General features: G+C 29.8%; 1 protein-coding gene across 2 annotated transcripts; it reads right to left on the bottom strand.

Annotated features, from left to right (window-relative positions):
* Positions 1–3813: 3813 nt before the first annotated feature.
* Positions 3814–20417, bottom strand: LOC108911868 (toll-interacting protein). 2 transcript variants are annotated; one of them, XM_018716930.2, is made up of 6 exons: positions 20243–20417; positions 19671–19975; positions 16134–16335; positions 13141–13293; positions 8881–9003; positions 3814–4067 (listed from the first exon to the last, which is right to left on the bottom strand). In XM_018716930.2, exons 1-5 carry the CDS (start codon positions 20315–20317, stop codon positions 8893–8895), a joined length of 846 nt encoding a protein of 281 aa, XP_018572446.1. In that variant the 5' UTR covers positions 20318–20417; the 3' UTR covers positions 3814–4067; positions 8881–8892. The 2 variants fall into 2 exon arrangements, with proteins under 2 accessions (XP_018572446.1, XP_018572445.1); XM_018716929.2 differs by lacking the exon at positions 3814–4067 and having other exon boundaries at positions 8577–9003.
* Positions 20418–20684: the final 267 nt, after the last annotated feature.

Here is a 20684-nt window from a genome sequence, read left to right as displayed (position 1 = left end):
TATTCAAAATAGCATAGAGGTGTACAAAATTAATGCAAAATCAAATAAGTTAAATTTGAATTTTGAAAATTGTAGCCACTTTTGTTTAAACCAAAAGTAATACGAATATTGTTTATGAAATTTGTGTAATTATAGTTCATTTTACTAATGTTGTAATATGTATCTAAAACCAAGGAGTGGCCCTATGATTTGGGTCACCTGGTAAGTTCATTATGCGAGTAATAGTCAATAATGACTAATTTTTTGTACATATTTAAGTTAACATGATTTGAGTTTTTTATTTACACGCCTATATTTATAAGAATGGATATTTCTAATATTGATGTTATATGAATATTTTTTTTACAGTTGTGCGTGAAGTAATTAATGTTTTTCAAAAATATTTGTTTTCGTTCAAGTAATTATACGGTTCATATAAAGGATAATATTTTTTATAATTTGTGTACATTTATTATATATATATTGTATTTGTAAAGTAATATTTTAAAACTCATAACTAGATTTGATTTAAACATTTTCATTGGATAGATACTAACTGGCTAGAAGTGCAATTGTATGCCACATTAATTTTTAAATTGTAGGTTTGTTCTGGTAGCAGGAAGAAGAGAGTGAAAATAAGGTTTGTATAAAATGTTACTGCCTCAAGAAAAGAGGGTTTGTGCATTCGGGTTTATATTTTTCATGACACAATTATAACTGTCTTACTTAATAGGTAACAATTAAACACAAACCACTTAATTTATTACCAAATAAATATTTGAAATGTAAAAGTTATACCATAAATCATGAGATATATCCAATACAGAACTTTTAAGTAATTTATTGTCCCTTAGTAAATGTCCACACCACTCGTTCATATATTTTTCATATAAAAAAATATGTCAAAATTTAGGCAACAAACCAAATAAAAACTACTAAGTGACTAAACTATATTAGCTTAACCCATTTTACTCGAATAGTATGTCAGTAATAGATGCACAACTTTATTTTCTGGGACTTATTATTTCTTGCACCATCCAATTCTGAGGCGTCAAGTGGAATTAGTTGAACTATATTTTTGTATTATTAATCTCCCTTTTTTATAGCATTAAACAGGTTTCCATACAAATATTTATTTTCTGCTATAGATATAGGAACATAGTTCAATAGTGACTTTAGCATAGGTAGGTCTATAGATGTGATTATGTATCGATTCAAAAGAGACCGTCATCAGACACAACCGATTATTTTTACATTTATTGAATTTATTATACACCCAAACTGTTGATTATTAATAATGTTATGTGGCCTGTGAAGGTATTTTTAATATATATACAGGGTGTGTGGAAATGAAACCGACAAACGAAGACAGCAAATTCTAATGATTTCATATTGTTTTGACATAAATCATCTTATCCAGAAATTTCCTCCTAAGGGAAGTAGGGCTCTTTAAGGATGGCTGTCTAACATTGATTTTTTTTTTAATTGTTCAGATTGTTGTTTGAAGGATCAAACTTAGGTTATGTGTTAACTCTTATACAGACTGCTATTATAGACAGTTACATTGTGTTTCATGATACACTATATCCAATAGATAACAAAATGTATCGGAAACTGGCCCTAAATGCACATCAGCATATTCTTTGTGGTAAACATTTTTAATCGACTGAATTTTTTATGTTTAATAAATAACAATATAAATTATTGAGAACTGAGAACGTATCAAATAGATTTTTCTCGCATATGGAACACCCTAGACATATCAAGACAATAGTACCTCTTTAAACTACAATAATCTGATGTCCATTTTGATATTAAATATATCAAAAAGTCGAAGATAAAAAAAATATGATTAACAATATCAGTTGGCCCTCCCAAATGCGATGCCTATGGTTACAATTAAAAGATAATTTTTACATCAAAATCTTTATAAGAGTGATCCTTTTATATAAAACGGCGATCTGAACAATTAAAAAAAGCAAGCAATGTCAAAGAGCCACTTTCAAAAAGTCCTGTCTCGCTTAGGAAGCATATTTGGATAAGACAATTAAAGTCGAATCGATATGAGTTCAACCCTCACATTTGCTTTTTCTCTTAAAAATTAGTAAAATGAAAATTATCTTTTAGTTTTAGTAATATTAGGGGTGGAAATGGTCAATAAAGTCATTATTTATTTTTTTTGTGATAAACCGGTGTAAGGATTATTATTATAGAATTGTTTACATACAGTATTATAAACAATTTAACCAATATTTACTTACATTTTAGAACCATGGTTGTCGATAGAAACTTGCCGAGCAGGGGGGCCAACCCTTGTAGGTAAAAACCGAATTTTGTAGAAAAATGTACATTTAAGTATTTCGACAGATTTATATGGTTATTAAACATATTTTTTTTCAACTTTCTAGGAGATAGAGGGGGTGGGACAAAGTCCCATTCCTGCCCCTTGGATACCCAAACATCAATTATTTAGTCTATAATTTTACTACAACTCAATAATATTTATCTGAAAGCTTAAATCAGATACTCTATTAACTTTTTCAGATCATTTAGTTATTTACATAGTAGTATTAACATAGTTTTGTTTAATACGATAGTAAAGTGAATATATAGGGTGATTTACAACAGAAAAAAAATTGGATGTACAGGGGATGTACAAATACAATTTTGTAAAGAAAAAGTCAAAAAAGGCAATTTGAAAATGATTTAAAAATATACTTCTGCACGGCACTGGAAACTGGTTCACTATAAAACCTGACCCCGCACAATGCGACCGGCATGGTAGCAAAGTGCGATAAAAACGCATAAAAACTTGAAAGAATTTTGCAAGGAAATAAATAGAATTTTATAGCACCTATTTTATATCAGCGAATTCAACTGCTTTTGCCGCTATTGTTCTTATTAATTAATTAAATTAATTTGTGGTTTTAAATAATTAAATAATTTGACATACTTGATGTTACAACAACTGTTCAAAACTTTGTCCACCGACATGTAAACACATTTGGGTCTGTCTTACTCACTTTCTACGAACTAACACAAATGTTGTCTTGCCTCACCATAATACAAATGTGGTCTTAAATTAACACGATATCCATCAACTCCGAGTTGGTATACACACAAGCCATTTTTGACACTAACTACTAAAAAACTATTGTAAACACTGTTGCAATGATGATTGTAAAATCGAATTTCGGTATTTGGAGTTGCTGGCTCTCCACGCGTATTGGCGCTAGAGACTACAGTTGTCCAGTCATGTACTGGTTGAAAGTACTACAAATTCAATATTACAAACATTTTTTTACGATATTGACTCCATTTTTATGCCCCATTTATTCCCAAATTTTTTTGGATAAGTTGTGAATCACCCTGTATAAATACAATACACTTCTTTACTGGGTATACAGTGTAACTCACTTTGAACACTACCACTATTCTATATTAAATGCATTAATCGATTTTAAAAATAAAAATTATTTCTATTTCGATTTCATGGCCGGTACACAACAAAATTGTCAAAAATTAGAAAATTATGTTAAGCATAAACTTAAGGAGATATTTTAGAAAATGTAAAATCTGTTTTTTATAAAATTTCTAATATAATAATCATTCAAAGAATCACTGAAAGTTTGTCGAAATATTTAATTAATGTACTGTTTAATCTGTTCATCAATAGAAAATTGTTATATTTTCTTTTTGTGCACTTCTAGAAAAATCGGAAAATTTTTGCCATGCATAAAAAAATAATTGGGCATTGTTACTGTTGCAGGAAATTATATTATTTCGGTAATAAAACAAACTTTTATTCTAAGTGGTTTTGATTTAAAGAAAAGGATGAATTAAGATTTATTAGATATTAACAAAGATATAACATTTGATAAAATTAGGATTAAAAACAGTGCATTTCAACAAAACAGTAACAAATAAAATTCAGCCATTTTTTATAAGTTAAAAATTTATGGCAATATTTACATAATATACTCTATACTAGTTTAGCTATAATAGAAATTAAAAATACTTTAGCAAGCGTATAGTAGGCACATTTTCTTATTCACGTTTCAAGCGAGATTCATAAAGAAAGAACCATACTGAAATTAAAATAATAATAGTAAAATTACAAAAAAAACTAATTAGTAAAAATTAAACAATAATCTTCAAAATTTAAAGTAGCAGTTCTCAATCTGTTTTGCGAGATACATACTTGATAGTAAATTTTCTTAAATGCCCCTTTATTATTGCAAGTATGTAACTTATACAGGGTTGGAAAGTTCCCAAATAAGATACACTTCTTGTTTGTGGAAGGGCGAAATGGGCGGTGACTATTAGACGCTTTTATTATAGCCATCCTTCTCTATCGCACGGATTTCTATTACTTACTTTATCGCTCTCACGTAACGGCCGATGAACCATGGGGACTTTCCGACCGTGTATGCAAGTGCTACTTTCTGAATTTTTCTCATCCATAAAACGCCAAAAACATGCTCCAGATTGAGAACCACTAATGTGAATATATTGCTTTCCTTTAGACTTTTGATGGTGCATATATTAAAGTGATTTTAATAAGAATTATTTCTTGCATATGAATTGGCACTATCAAGAAATATACAGGGTAATATGAAAGATTAATTAAATTTTTAATGCATTTTTTTAATCGTAGTAAAAAACCTATTACACCTTTTAAAATTTAAACGTTGAATTTGGATAATCATTTTAAAATAGAAATAAATAAATTTTTACAAAAATGACGAAGTTGTTTTTTTTTTAAATAGATATAATTATTGAACTGCATAATTGTATGTGCTTTAAGGAGGTTTATCTGATTGGGAATTGACGAACAAATATTCATAAAAAAATTAATATAAGTTTATTAATATGAAGAAAATCCTCAAAAAAAATTATGACTAGTTTAGATACCTAAGAGACGAGATATAATTTTTCACTCTATGCAGATTTTTTGGTCTCTCCACTTAGAATGCGCAACAATTGATGAACAGTTTCCACAGCAACTTGTATAAATAGGAAACCAATATCTAAGGAACCGTATGACAGCTTGTAGAAATCGATTAGATACTTGTAAGATACATAATTTATAATAATTCTCCTTCAAACTGCTGTCGTTGACCAACTTATCTTCCATATGCGGCAACGCCGCGGTCTCGACGTAGCGTATTATTTAAAATTCGCAGGTGTCCAAACAAACAGAATGATCGAACGGGAGTGAGCGAACGCCAAACTGAGCGCGCCAGCCAAGTGCAACGTTGCCAAATCTAAAGACTACTTTAGTCACTAGCGAATCTACAGAAACTTTCGTTAGACTTTAGACGTACCTCCGTACCCAATAAACCTCTAGCAGAAATTAAAAAACAGATTGGGAACATTAGTGACCAATTTTTAATTTCGAGATAAAGAGTATTATAAACATACAGTATATCCCATAATTATATCCTCACAGTGAATTATTTTTATTTGATACGTAGGCTTCTAAATTTTTTTAAATATTAAAAAATGTCACTTAAGAAATCTTGTTAGAAATTCAAAGATCATGAACATAAAAAAAGGAAATAATTACCTCATTAATAATAATAAATTTATATTGCATATTTTTAATAAGTTCAATAAAAAATAATAAAAAGAGGGAAACCTAAAGGGGACCTAATAAAAAATCAAATATAATTGAGTAGTTTTATTTTAAGTACTATTGAAATATAGGCAAAATATGCTCAACATTATTTTTTAGTAGTAAAAGTCCATTCTTTTGCTTTTGTCCAAAATAAACATTTCAATTGCTTATTTATTAAAATTTGGTATTTCTCTCACTGATGTTTCAATATACAGTGTATCATAGTCAACGTCCATTTCGCCCTTCCACAAATAAGAAGTGGATCTTATTTGTAAACTAAATTTTAAATAAAATTGTTCTACTAAGAAAATTTCCAGGAGGCAGCAAATTTGAATACACTGAATCTCGAAAACTACATAGCAATTTGCAGACCATATAACTTCTTATTTGACTTAAAATCACTCAAAGATTCGCCTCCTTAAAGTTTGTCGATGTCCTAAATTAACACCCTCTTGTGTGTGTATTGCCCCTATTTTTAATTTGCAAATATTTATTTAAATTTTTTACATCACAAAAATTTTGTGTGCCACTGAAATATTATCGTACTTTCTTCCACTTAGACTCTTTGTACATACAGTGTGAAACTGCTAAATCGAATAAATTCAAGATACATTGATTCTGGAATCTGAAACGACATCCATCAATATAAAAATTTGATCCCTAAATTTAACCCCCTTCTAGTGGCAGTTGCAAACCCTAAATTTTTAAATGGGACGTAGGGGCTTGTCATACCCAACTAGAAAAGGTATTTTCTATTCAAAATTGCTATGGTTTGAATATTTATTGCAAAAATAAACGGTCTGCCTGGCAAAATTTTTACAACAAACAAAAACATAAAAACTTTTGTCCTTAAGGGCTACCAAAAACAATTTCAGTGTTCTTTTTCAATGTTATCATAAAAAGAAGACGTAAAAACCTATCAAAATTTCCAGTTTTATTAGTTCTATTGAAAACGCCATAGCGACTACAATAAATAGTTGTCAGTGTTCTGAGAACTGCTAAAAACATGGTTTATTTAACAGAAATTCAATGGTTACGAAAATAGAATGCATTCACAGGTCGAAATTGCTCATCTATTTCAAGAAAAATTTCCTCATTTCTCGCCTATATCCCAAGGTAAGTACAATTAGTAAAATTGAAAAGCAGTTTCGTGAAAATGGACGTACCGCAGATAAAAAAGAAGCTTCCAATGCAATGACCAAAATAGATACACTGATTTGGTTGGAAAAAAACCTATACAGGGTATCTCACAACGAATGGATTTTTTTGAAATTGTGATGGTGTGATACGGACCTTGGGGCCTACCAAGTTAAAATATTTTCGTACTTCCAGTTATACAGAAAGTCGATACTAACTTTCTCATTTTAAATGGAACCCCCTGTATATTATTGCATTTTTGCAAAGAGTATCTATTTTTAAGTTAAAAACATAATATTTTTCCTTATAAATCAAAATGTCTCAGAAACGGTCAATCCTAAGTATGGAGTGTGCTATATGTTTTCAACTTAAAAATGAATGCTCTTTCCAAAAATATAATAATATATAGAGAGTTACATTTAAAATAAAAAAGTTAGTATCGACTTCCGGTATAACCGGAACTACGATGACTTTGAAAATATTTTAGCTTGATAGGCCCCACGGTCCGTATCACACCATCACAATTTCAAAAAAATTCTTCGAGCGGTTTCCCAGACATCCATCGATGGAGTTCGTGGTGGGACACCCTGTATAGTTCATGTCGACAAACATCTTACAGCATTGAATGCATCCCATTCCTTCATTAATCACATATTAAACGAAAATAAAATACATCCCTATAAACAGATCCCTACTCAGCTCCATAAATAGAAGAATGTAGTTTTGTGAACAAATGATGCAAAGGTTACATAACAATGTTATCCAACTAGAAAACATTTTGTTTCCAGACGAGTCCACTTTTATTCAAAGACAAGTTAATTGTCGAAACTGTCGCTACTGGGTTAATGAAAACCTCACTGGATGAGAGAATTACAAACGCAAAATCCTGAAAAGCTTAATGTTTAGGCAGGGACCATCGTTGATGGTAAGTGAATGAAGATATTTATTTATTTCTGCTCCAAAATAATGTAGTGCCAACTTGGGCAAACATATATCCTGCTCAAGCAAACCGACAACTTCCAACTGATGTGATGGCGTTCTAGCAGAATGGAACACCACCACATTACCCAATCAATGTTCGGCAATACCTTGATTTTCCAATTGGTGGTTAGGGAAGCGAGGATCTTTAGAATGGCCAGTACATTCACCTGATCTTACACACTCAGATTTCTTTCTATGAGGATATGTAAAAAGTATGGTATACAAAACAAAGCCATGTGATATAGCTGATTTGAGAAGAAAAATAACGGATGCGGTTAGGTTGGTCACGCCTCAGATGTTGGAAAGCATTAGAAGGCATTTTTATTTACTATTAGGCCAAGATGTTGAAGGAATTCATTTTGAACATCTATGTAGAAATTGAGGTTTTTTTGTCTGCTGTAGCGAATTTCGTCAAACAGATGAATATATTTTTACTGCTAATTTTTGCAATAAATATGAAAAGCATAACATTTTTGAATAAAGAAGAGACCTTTCAGATGAGTTATCACAAGCCTCTATTTCCCATTTAAAAATTTAGAGGTTACAATTGCTATTTGACTAAAATTTGCTGCCAAGTTTGGGTTACGAGTTTCCTTCAACTAGTTTTTTAGTCCAAACAACTTATGGCAGCACCTTGTACAGAGAATAGATATTAAAACAATGAATTTTGCAATTAATTGGAATATGCAAGTAGAAATAGCATACAGTGAATTCTGCTTGAGAGATATGTTCATCGAAGATAAAGAAAAACTACCTATGTTAAGTATCCTAGAAGGGAGTAAGAAGAGTACTATTAAAAAATTTAGTTTTAGAAGAAAAAAAAATATGATTTTATAAAAACAAAAAATGAAAATATGAATTAAACTGATCAAATTTATAGTTCTTGATTTATTTCTAGCCATAAACAAATTTACACTTTTCAATTATAAAAAACTTGTAAATTTTAACACAAATTTTTATGGCACAAAATGAGCAGTAGGAAATTTACTTTCTCCCAATATATTCAAAGTAACTTAGAAAATTATATATTTACAAACCATTTTGACTAGAAACTCTCCTATTAAGCATAAGTAAATAGTAGAATATTCTCAATATAAAACATTTTTTTAATATAAATGCTAAGTCTAGGCGATAAACGATAAAAAAACAAACAGAAAAAGTACCATTCTTATAATTTAGTCGGCCATTTGGAGTAGAGAGTTGATCGTACTCTCTTTATTTCCTCTGTTAGCTTCGAACACAGTCTTGATAACTTCCTTCTCAATGTTCGGAAACATTTCTTCTATCTAAAAAGAAGGATTATAAAATTCTTAGATAAAAGATGGATAAAAATTCAAAATTTTAAACAGTAGTTAATCATAATTAAAAAATGACAAAAAGAAAATAACTCTAGCTTAAAACCAGACATTAATTAATCTCTTCTTGATTGATATTCCATACATTTCTTCATACAATTTTTATTATCAAGTAGTATGTCAAGGGAGATAAGTAGAGATTGATAGTTACCTATCCCACATTATCTGATTTTTGTGCACAAAGAACACATTTACCAGCTAACTGAACGATTCAGGTTTAACTTAATAACTTTACGGTATGACATCTGATTATTTTCAAGGGCAATGTAGAATGACGAACAAAGAACAACAGAAAAACAACCTGACAGATATTTTAAAATCTATCCCTCTCTACAAAATTTGATTGCAATGAAATATCCGAAATTAATGCAACAAAATTTGGGGGTTGGCACACACAAATTGATTGTACATTTTAAAAACATTTAAAATTATTTAAAAAACTAGTGGCATTTTTTTCAAAAAAGGCCCCCTACCCCAATAACTACGCCACTGCAGTGCATATTTTGGAATAAGTTATCCATGATAAAATAGTCTCTACTAAAAAAATGCCATCAAAATTTTATCACTCGATCGTTTATATCAGTAAAGTTACAGGAAAAATAATATAAATATTTGAAGCTTTTAACACCCTGTATCTCCGTAAGGAAGTGTCCCACCAAAAACTTTTATAGGGCAAATCTTGATTATTTTCGTCGGTAGAATACACCATTAAAGTTTGGAAAAACTTATCATTAACACCCTGTATAATAATCATTACAACACATGACAGTGAGTTAACGTTTTGAAAAACTCTGTTTTTGTTCTCAAAAGTCAAATGTGAGCATTGTATTTCAAATTTTAGGGTACAAAACTTCTCCCCTGCACCACGTGGTGAATAATGAAAATCTTAAGGTTATTATTGACTATTAAATCTATAATTAGATTAACCGTTCACTACAAAATCCACTTTGAAGTTGGTACCTCATTCTTAGTGGTGCATTAATTTTAATTGCATTCATCTTTCTAGGCTCTTTTTTTAATTGTAGAGATTATTTACGTCTCTTCTATACAATTATTCTCAATTACATATTATTTTTTATAATTTTCTGAATTGTAGTCTGTTATCCTGAAGATGTGAAGAAATTGTTGTTCACCGAATCAGTAACCTTGGAAATATAAAATTTTGTGATATTTTATTTTTTTTTTTAATAGATATGAATACCCACTCACTTGGTCCTGTCATCACTAAAATAAAAACATCTCGATCGAATATTGAGATTATTATAAAGCTAACAGATGAACAGCTTGTTTATATGATGATGGTTTAATATTTTTGGTTATTGTCTTTTATTTACAAGGAGTGTTGGAACAAATTGCAAAACATGAATGTTTTGTTAGCCTCACATTTTTCAAGAGAACAAATTTTATATCAAAAGTATCTACCCCCTATCAAAGTTACCCATTAGCCCAACCAACCCCAGTCATATTACAATTGCTACAGACATTTTTATGCAAGCATCTGCATAAAATATTTCACTAATAAGATATTTTCTTTCCGATAAACTATAGAAGTATATTTGGATGTAAATAAATAATGAGATATTTTTAAAGTAGTTCCTATCCTTAAAATACATGAGTGGTCATCATGATACTTAGTTTCTGAAAAGTCGGTGGAAATTATATTTCTGTATTCTGATGTCACTATGCATACGTAATGTGTAATATTGTTGTACAAAATGTATTTGAGGGAAAATTTAAATGTGGTTTATTTAAAACATTCTTGATTTCAAATGATTAGTAATGATAATTTATTTCTGACTAATTTATTTCATAAATTACTTCGGGAAAATAAAAGATCTGATTAATAATCTGAATTCCAAAGTTTTACCACTATCAAATACATTTATAAGTGATGAAATAAAAGTCATATCACTTTAAATAGAATATTCTGTTGTTTCATAATTTTATACATAACTTATTTACCCCGATAAAAAATTGAGTGTCTGCCAAGTCAATGTTTGAAAAAAAATGTCTACTGTTTCCAAATTTCCTCTATAGATTTCCTTCTTGAATACACTTTAAGATACAGGGTGATTCACTTTTTATGATTAGATCGATAGATCTCGTCAAAATAATGTTATTTTGAAGTATACATTGTTTCTTCCAAAGGCTTCCTTTTAGAGATACAAGATCTTGAAAAAAAAAATGTTATTTTGGTTTTTATTTATTTTTTCTTAAACTATGAAAGCCGTTTGTTTTATATTTAGTATAAAGTGTACCAATGAAAAGCTCTATCGATTTTACAAATTATTGTGACAATGGATCAACCATAGGCTTCCGTAAGGGGCTCTGATAACTCCTATTTTTAATATAATTTGTACGCCACTGGAAATTTTTCAAAATAAATATATTTTTTTTTTAAATTGCGGTTTATTCTACAGCAAAAAGGTCTCTTACTATTTTTAAATGAAATGCTTGGTTTTTGAGAAAAATGGCTTCTTATGTATTAAACATGTGAAATGGTCAAGCTTCAAACAAAGTAATACGTACAATATATTAAAATATTTAATATTGAGAAACAAACAGAAATAACATTTTAATAATGCAACGTAAAATCAATGACTGAGGAAATGTGTCAAAATAAAAAACCAATTGTTACTCTATGAATCACCTTCAGGGATTATGAGATTTTTTTTCAAAAATATGTGTCACCTACAACAGTTTGTTTAAGTAATAAAATAAAAAAGATAGTTTTAGATTTAGTCACTTTAAAATATCGTGAATTTAAAGTGTCGTATGTACTTCAATCATTACCCTGTTTAATTGTAATGAATCCATAAGAAAACCAAGCATTTCATTTAAAAATAGTAAGTGACTTCAACTGCAATGTAAAAAAAATACATTCATATTAAAATCCAGTGGACTATCCAGTGGCGTAGAAGTTATATTAACAATAGGGGTTATCAGATCCCTTACCGACGCCTATGATTGATGTATTTTCGCAATAATTTAGATCGATAGAGCTTTTCATTCGTACACTTCATACTAAATATGAAACAAATGGCTTGCATAGTTTAAGAAAAATTAAATAAAAACCAAAAAAAAATGTTTCTTCAAGATCTCTAAAAGGAAGCGTTTGGAAAAAAAAGTGTATACTTCAAAATGACATTTTTTGATGAGATCTATTGATGGTTAGAGTCCTAATCATAAAAAGTGAATCACCCTGTATGTTATTAAGAAAAATGTTTTTTTTTTGTAATTTTCAAATATTCTTCAGCATTTCTTTAATTCCTCATTCTTATTTGACATTACACAGGGTGTCACAAATTAGTATGTCTAACCATTAACCAAATATTACTTAGGGAAAAATAAATGGATCTTCATTATGTAATTGTTTTATTTCAGCATCCCATTTTTGATAAAATGATTTTTATTGATAATTTTATTGCTTCCTAACACTTAGTTGAAATTTTGCATAAATTTATAAGGTTATACAGTCATACTTTAGAGCAATTCTAGTTAAAACAGAACAAAACGCAAGCAGACACAGAACAAAATGGTGTCCACTAACGTGACAAAATAAGAAACTGAAGTTTTGATTGCTTTGATTATTAAATTTAACCGCATTATAATTTTTTAAATTGGAAACTTTGAATTGTTATTTTTTAAGTATTATTTTCCACCAATGATTCCTTTTTGCATAACTACATCCATGGTTTAGATAAAATGGTTATTTTTGTCTCTTCAAATTTTGATTTAGTTCTTTCTTTTTGAATTTGGAATGAGGAACAAATCTAGCATTTTCTGTTTGTAATAAACAATATTTATAGCAAAATGAGTTTTAAATGCTAGTTTATTAAAAAGGCAAATTTTCATTTAGGCCCGATTTTCTTACCATCTCAATTAAATGCCCAACGATTTATATTTTTTTTACAAAACAATTTCTTAGATATTCTTGATGATGTACCTTTTGCAGCTCAATAAAATATGTGGTTTCATCTTGATTGAACAATTTAATCCAACTTGATAGATATATTGATTCTTTTAAGCATAAAAAACAACTGTTATAAAGACATGAATAAAGGTTACCTGTATCAACTCAGATTCACTAAGTACTGGCACAGGTGATGGAGCAGGGGCATTGGTAGTAGTGGTATACACTTTGAAGGGTTTTATAGAAGTGCCTCCAGTTCTAGGAACAACCATAATGGGATTTGGTGCATAAAGATATGGAGGAGATGCCTGTAATTAAGGAAATAAATATAATACAATCATTATATTGCAGCTATGTATGATGTCAAAAAAAGTGTAGCAAACTCCTGGGCAGAAATACTTTCAAAATAAGGGAGTTCAAAAGTTCTTATGAGGATACCATTCAAAATGTGTTACAAGGAGGCTAAAGGCCCTTAAAGGGTAAATTAAAATTATTTTTATTTCTCCACAGCTGTTAACATTAGGAAATTATTCTTGATGTGGGTTTAACCCTTTCACTGCTCCAGACGTATATATTCGCTAAAAATTTATAGGGGTCAAACTGCTCCAGACGGATAAATTCGCATGAATAGTTAAATTGGATCTGGCTGCTCAAACCGTATATATTCGCAACCGTGCGCATAGTGACTCGGTTATTGCAATTGGTAAGGCGAATTTTTGCGGGCGAGCTTATACCGATTGTGACAAATATTTTTATGGAAAGAGGTACTGGTAATAGTACCAAGATTGTTCATGTTTCTTTCAGTTTCTATTTAGTACATATACTGTATTTTATTCAAAATAAAATCGTAAAATTTATCGTAAATCGTAATTTAATGTAAAACTATAAGTGGTCTAACTGCTCCAGACGTATATATTCGCACGCGATAAACAATCGCGCACGGCGCGGTAGCTACGTTCAAACGTATTGCGCAGCGAAAGGGTTAAATAAATGTTTACACTTGTCAAAGAAAAATAAATTTTTTTCAATACTTTCAAATTTCATTCTTGAGTCAAATTGAAAAATTGATAACAGTTGGCTTTTGACCATTTCCAGGGTTCATAGTTCAAAAGTATTATAGAATTCCCTGACTTTTCTAGGTTTTCCCCGACATAAAAAATCCAGGTCACTTGTAGTTTATTTTTACATACTAATTGATGTTTATGCATTAAACTTTTTCTAGACTGGACTCCATAATATTTTTTATACCCAAAGAACCTCTTATAAAGGTTTCAAAACCACAAATAATTTTCTCTTTCAAGAACCCAGGGTCTGCTTTCACAAAATTTCCAGTAGCAAATGTCAAATTTCCTGACTTTCATGAATACTTTTAAAATTCCCTGACTATTCCGTTTTTTATGAAGAATAACGAATTCCCTGACTTTTCCAGGTGGCTACGAACCCAGATTTCCCAAAATTAATAAAGTTTCTCAGGTTTCCGTTATTCCTCAATGGAGCAATGGTTAAAATTTACCAACGTTCCTTAATGCAAAATATATCCTACCAAATGATAATATCCTGCACAAGTCTTCCACTTCTAGGTTAACCACTGCGAACAATTTCTCAATTCACAAATATATTATATTAGGATTATCACAAAATTGTAACAGTATTTCAATTGTAAACAATTTAACAATTTTGTTCTAATATCTGGAAAATGTGAGACATTGCTCCGTTTAAGAATAGTCGCTGCAATTCAATATGGCCAAGAAATCGACCTGCTATTTCAAAAGCAAGACCTGCATCTCCACTTCATGAAACAATTTTTTTATGTGATTTGCGGACTAATATCCCACCAGCATTGAATCTCTGCAATATCTAATACACACCTAGGATTATTTGTCAGCAGAACCATCAGACATATACCAGTTTTAAACTTGTTAATTTTCATTATATACCATTTGAGGAGTGATTAAGCATAGTTTTTTACAAGATTTTGGCGGATATAATTCAATGCAGGTCAGTTACTTGGTCCACATAGTAGTTGTTTCCTGCAATATCATGTTATATTTGAAAACTGGTTGATTTTACCAATTTGGAACAAGAATTTTTTTATTGAAAATGTTTTAAAATTTTTAGGCAACTTTTGAAAAAGTAGAAAACTTGTGAAGGATAAATTTCAAAATTATCGAATTTAAAGTAGAATCTAGTATAGGTCAAATTAAATATTTCTTAATGTTAGGTGATTTTCTAATTTATCCTCTAAGGGAATGAATTTACTATACAGGGTGTTTCAAACAGACCTCCCGTAAATACAGTGGGTGATTGTACGACAAAAAATAAGAATTTTTTTGTCTTATGAACTATATGTTTATCTCTTGTTTTCAGGATACAATGACAAAATAAAATTTTTTAAATACAATTTTTACGAAAATTTCCAAACGGTGCGAAGTATTTTTATGAAACTTGGTAGTCCGGGGTTTTTAAGGATGCCAAATACGCTGGTCTAATATTTTTTTGGATATTTCATAGAGGGCGCTAGTTACATTTTAAGATTAGTTTTTTTAACATTTGGGCTCCAATTTCTAATGTACTATTTTATTTTCTAAAATTAATGTACTCTCTTTAGAACTTCCTAGTGGACGGTTTTCGAGAAAAAAGGCTTTTAATTAAACTCTTACGATATTACGGTGTATAAAATAAGTGACTTTTCTTTTTCGTACTATTACACCCTAGTAGTATGGATTTCTGAATGAGATATGTAGGATTGGAACTGAGTCTGGTGAAACGTTTTGTCAAATTTATATGATACAAATACAGTGATATTTATCCTGGACACTGTTTTCATCAATGATTTATTCTTTAGATTTAATTTTATTCTTACAATTAGTTAAAACTTATTAATAATTTACTTTTTTTTTTGTCTAGTAATTGTTTAATCTCTTTTTCGTAATTTTGTTCTTTTATTTAGTTATTAAAAATGTACTGTCTAAAACAGATCCTGGATTGCCTACCCTGTAATTGTAAATAAATAAATAAATAACACAATTCAGAGTGTACATTCATAAGAACTTTTCCTCATATTTTGATGAGTATTATTAAATTTTGTAATTGCTCTTGCTATTTTTTGCCACTCTGTACTTCACAAACAAAAAAGTTGTACACTTACAGAATAACTTAAAACGAGATTGATCATGCCTTCCAAACCTTCACCCTGTTTGCCGTTAAGTGGATACCACTCCTCGTGTGTTTCTCCTGACATCACCTGTTGTGGAATAACTATCTGAGTCCACGCAATCAGTTCGTCCATTGTAAAAGACCTCTCGTCAAATATTTCTAGTGTTATGGTGTTAATGCCTTGAGGAAGCACACTACAGAAACAAAATAGTACAGACTGTCAGCGGTATGCAATTTAAAAACTTCGATTATACACAAATAATTATAATTAAAAAAAAGTATTGTGACATGTTCAATATTTTTATGTTTGCAAAAATAGTCATGACATCATGAATTGACACATTACCATTTCAACCAATTTCTTTTTATATCATGCTACATCTGTTAAAGAGAATAAATACTATGTAATAAAAATTACTAATTCAAATATAAGTGCATTTCACAGAATGAAACTGATATAATAACATTTTTTTCATTTGTACTGGATCTTGTGATTATAACTACAGAATGTAAACAGCCTGTCAAAAATTAATGTGAACATTCCTTGTCTGAATTTAAGAACATTTTCTTATTCAATACAATTTCATTACTAAAATTAAAATTGGAGTTGTTAGAACAGCACTGCAGACAAACAAGACTTTGTAGGTTGTTTTGTTTTAATATTAAATTTCATTGTTGAGAAAAAGGGCAAAAATAAAATATGGAGAAAAAACAATTACTCAGAAGTCCTGTCTTAATAACACGTTATAACATTACAATATGAACGATGGAAGAACAATTAAGTAAGTGTATTATTTGTAAATTTGTAATTTTCTTATGGTTCAAAATGTAGGCATATTCTTTCAAACCCAAGGTCAATTCAGATTACTACATACATACTTCATAAATACCTATTCACATTACTGAAGAAATCAAATTAGAGGTTGATATTAACAATGTCGTCGTATGTAAATATTTGCCTTTAAACCTTCCATTTTGAGATACAAGGTGTTACAATTTAAAAAAAAATGTTATCTCTAAATATCTTCTCAAACAAATGGAGATACCGAAGCAAATATTGTGGGAACAATACAAGAATAAAATGGGATGGGAAATCATTTTGGGCACTATAAAATCATTCAAATAGGTAATTCTAAAAGTATCCAAACATATCTGCAAATTGCTAATTATATCAAAACCATAAAAATGTGCTATAATTTTAGAGGAAAACATAGTCAGAACCTCATATCTATGCCACTGGTTTGAGCTGAAATTTAAATTTTTCACATTCAATGCCAGTGATATAGTGTACATATAAAGTTTCGTTTTAGTTTCATCATTTGTTCAGAAGATATTTAGGAATATAATTTTTTTTTTCAATTTTAACATCAAGTAAGAATCTTTTTAAGAAACATATTCCTCAGTTCTCATGTTTTTTGGACTATATTAAAGGTATTAAATAATATTAATAATCAAAAAAATTTTTTCCACAAAATATTATCAAGATATTTCTGTAAATGATTACATTGTTCAACAATTTCAATATATCAGGTCCTTGTTGTTCATTCTTAACAAAAAAGTTCATGTGAACATGAGTCGTGAATCGCTTCCTAACCAATATACAGGGTGTTGAATTTAATTTATTTTAATTTATTCATTTTAATTTAAATTCTAACGAAACCAAATTAGGTAAGTCATATGACAATATAATGTCCTTTAAATGACCCACAAATGATTCACTACAGCCACCAGTGCAGTGGCATGGTAGAAGTGTCTACTTTTTAACTAGAATTTCTGTGCTTATAAGAAATTTCACGAAATTTTTGATGTCGCTTATCAATATTAAACAAAAAGCTGTTCTTGCAAAATTGTCATAAAATAAAAGGGTTCTGAGTAAATGGTGTGGAACCCTTTTAGTGCACAATGATTACACAATATTTTAATTGAACTGAAAAATGTTTAGTTTTACATTTATAAAGAAAAATTTGGTGCAGTTATATTTATTTGAAAACAGGTATTTAAAAACAAACCCTAGCTACAGAAAAATATAGTAGTTAGCAGAAATTAAAGTAGATTTACAAATTGGAAGTCCTTCTGTTCGACACGACTGGCATCTATGTAATAATGACCTTGAGTTTGATAAATGCATTAACATAATGGATGGTGAAGAATTTTGAATGCAGTATATTAGTTCCTCCCTTCGATTTATTGAAGAAGAGTATTCCTATTACTTCAAGCAAAAACAGGCAAAATAATCAAGGGGATTAATGTAGGGTGACCATTGAAGTCATGATAGGACCTCTGACTATTCATTTTACTTACAATGTGATAATGGGACTGACAGTTATTTATTTGCGAGTTACTAACAACTAATGACCATCAATCAAGTCCATCGCTTAACTAGATCTGTCTGAATCAACTGAAATTTTGTGTAATTTAGCAAAAACAGCTTTTCGTTTAAAATTGAACAATGTTATAAAATTTAAAAAAAAGCACGTCTAGAAATTCTGTTTAGAAAAAAGGCACTGACTGCCCGCCTACCAGCAACTTGTGGTTGTACCTATTGATATGGAGTAATTCGATGCTAGTAGTTGGGTCATGTAACCCATATAGAGTACTTAGTACAGACTAATAATAGTTCCATAATTTTCTTAGTAAATATTGTTATAAATTTAAAACTGTCAATTAACCTTGAATGTACTAACCTATACCCAGCGATCGAAATTATAGAGAGCGACTCAGACATAATATAAAAACACTATTACCAGAATGCGTATAAAATATAAAATGATTTTTATACGGTTCAATATTATTTATCTTTGTGCCGCTCGCTACTCACATCGATAGAATCTATAATCGTCTATAGACTGAGTTATACTGAACGTCAATCTATATTCTATCTCCGTCTTTTGCACTTGGTAGTGAATAGGGAAATGCTTTTTTAGTGGGTGTAAACGGACTTGATTTACCCGTCCTGATAAACGTCATAGCATAAGCATAGACGAGGGGTCTAATTCCATGGCTATAATAAATTTATAAATTAAAAAAACACAACTTGGACGTTTTAAAATGCTGTAATAATTAAAATGGATCAAAGTGCCGGTCATAGCAAACCGTAAAAAAATATTAGATTTTACGTTTTATTATTTTTTTTCAATATTTTCTATATCTTGTTGCCTTTTACACAGGCACGCCAATGGATTTTCGTTCCCGGCACGCTTCATCCCCCTTACTAGTCCAAAAGCTAGCGATGAGTCACTCTCTATAATTTCGAACGCGGAGTATAAATTATTTTAATAAATATAAACATTTGGTTTATCGATAAAAAATTCAATTCTGAAATTTGTCATTAAAAATGCAAAATCTTTACTTAATTGATTCTAACAAAAAAAAATGATTAAAAGAGTCGAATTTAATCAATTTTCACTGCATTTGAATACCTAATTATTGTTCTCATGCCTATGCCACTTTGTTTTATACAATACACTACATCATCTGGTTAGTGTATTTAGACTTTTCAAATATAACAAGAAAAATACACAAACATTACCAATATACGACTTTATTCCATCTAGGATTTTTGCCTCCATTAGGGTCTGTAGGGGTTTCGTAAACACAGTGTCCAACCCTAAGTCTACAATATGGATCCATTCTAGTCATACCGTAGTTCTTAGCAAGTTTTGCTTGGGCCACTGTAATGCTAAGCCGACCTGGGATAGTAGCTAAATATGATGCTGCCCCTCCAGCATACTGCTGTTGAAGTGCTAGGGCTGCTTGCCTATCGGCAGCCTCTTGCTGCTCTTGGGCAGACATATTAACACGGAGGAAATCTTCAGGAAGAGGTCCCAAGAGAATCTGCATGAAATGTACAAATACATGACAGAACTGTGAAATGCCTCACTAAGCGATTATGTATTATATTTTATTATTTAGGAATACCTAATTCATAATATCAATTGAAATTGTAAAAAACAATATAAAATTTCGACTAATTGTAATTTATGGTGGTATTTATAATAATTACCAGCAACTTTGTAAGTTATAATAATTTGCAATAAATTTAATATAATAATATAGTATATTTGTACACCATATTAGGTGAAAATGTAATTTTCTACTTACCCGATTTCTTTTCTCTTTAACTTTATCAGATACTGCTGATGCCATCACTTTGTTTAGATTATGTATTATATTCATAAACTGGAATGTATTCCTTGATAAAAATTCTAGATATACAAAAAAATAGCCACTGACACTATTATGATAAACAGCTGAGTAAGCAATGTTTGTTTGATGTTTTGCGAATACTTACTAATACCAACACAAATTTAGAAAAAATACGTCACAAATCAATACTGCCAACATAATTTTTGCAACCAACTAAATTGTCTGTCGTTTCCGTTTCCAATAAGTATATAACTTTTTTTACAACTACCTAATTAAATACACAATGTAGGCAGATAGTACTACTGCTTATAAGTAATCGACTATATGAGAGTTTTAAATAACATTAGCAAACTAAAATAAAGTTTTAAATATGTAGGTATGTACCTAATTACTTATT

This window comes from Anoplophora glabripennis, unplaced genomic scaffold (genome assembly GCF_000390285.2).
Source record: "Anoplophora glabripennis isolate ALB-LARVAE unplaced genomic scaffold, Agla_2.0 scaffold522, whole genome shotgun sequence".
Lineage (NCBI taxonomy): Eukaryota > Metazoa > Arthropoda > Insecta > Coleoptera > Cerambycidae > Anoplophora > Anoplophora glabripennis.
This window is presented reverse-complemented; position numbering and strand designations above follow the sequence as displayed.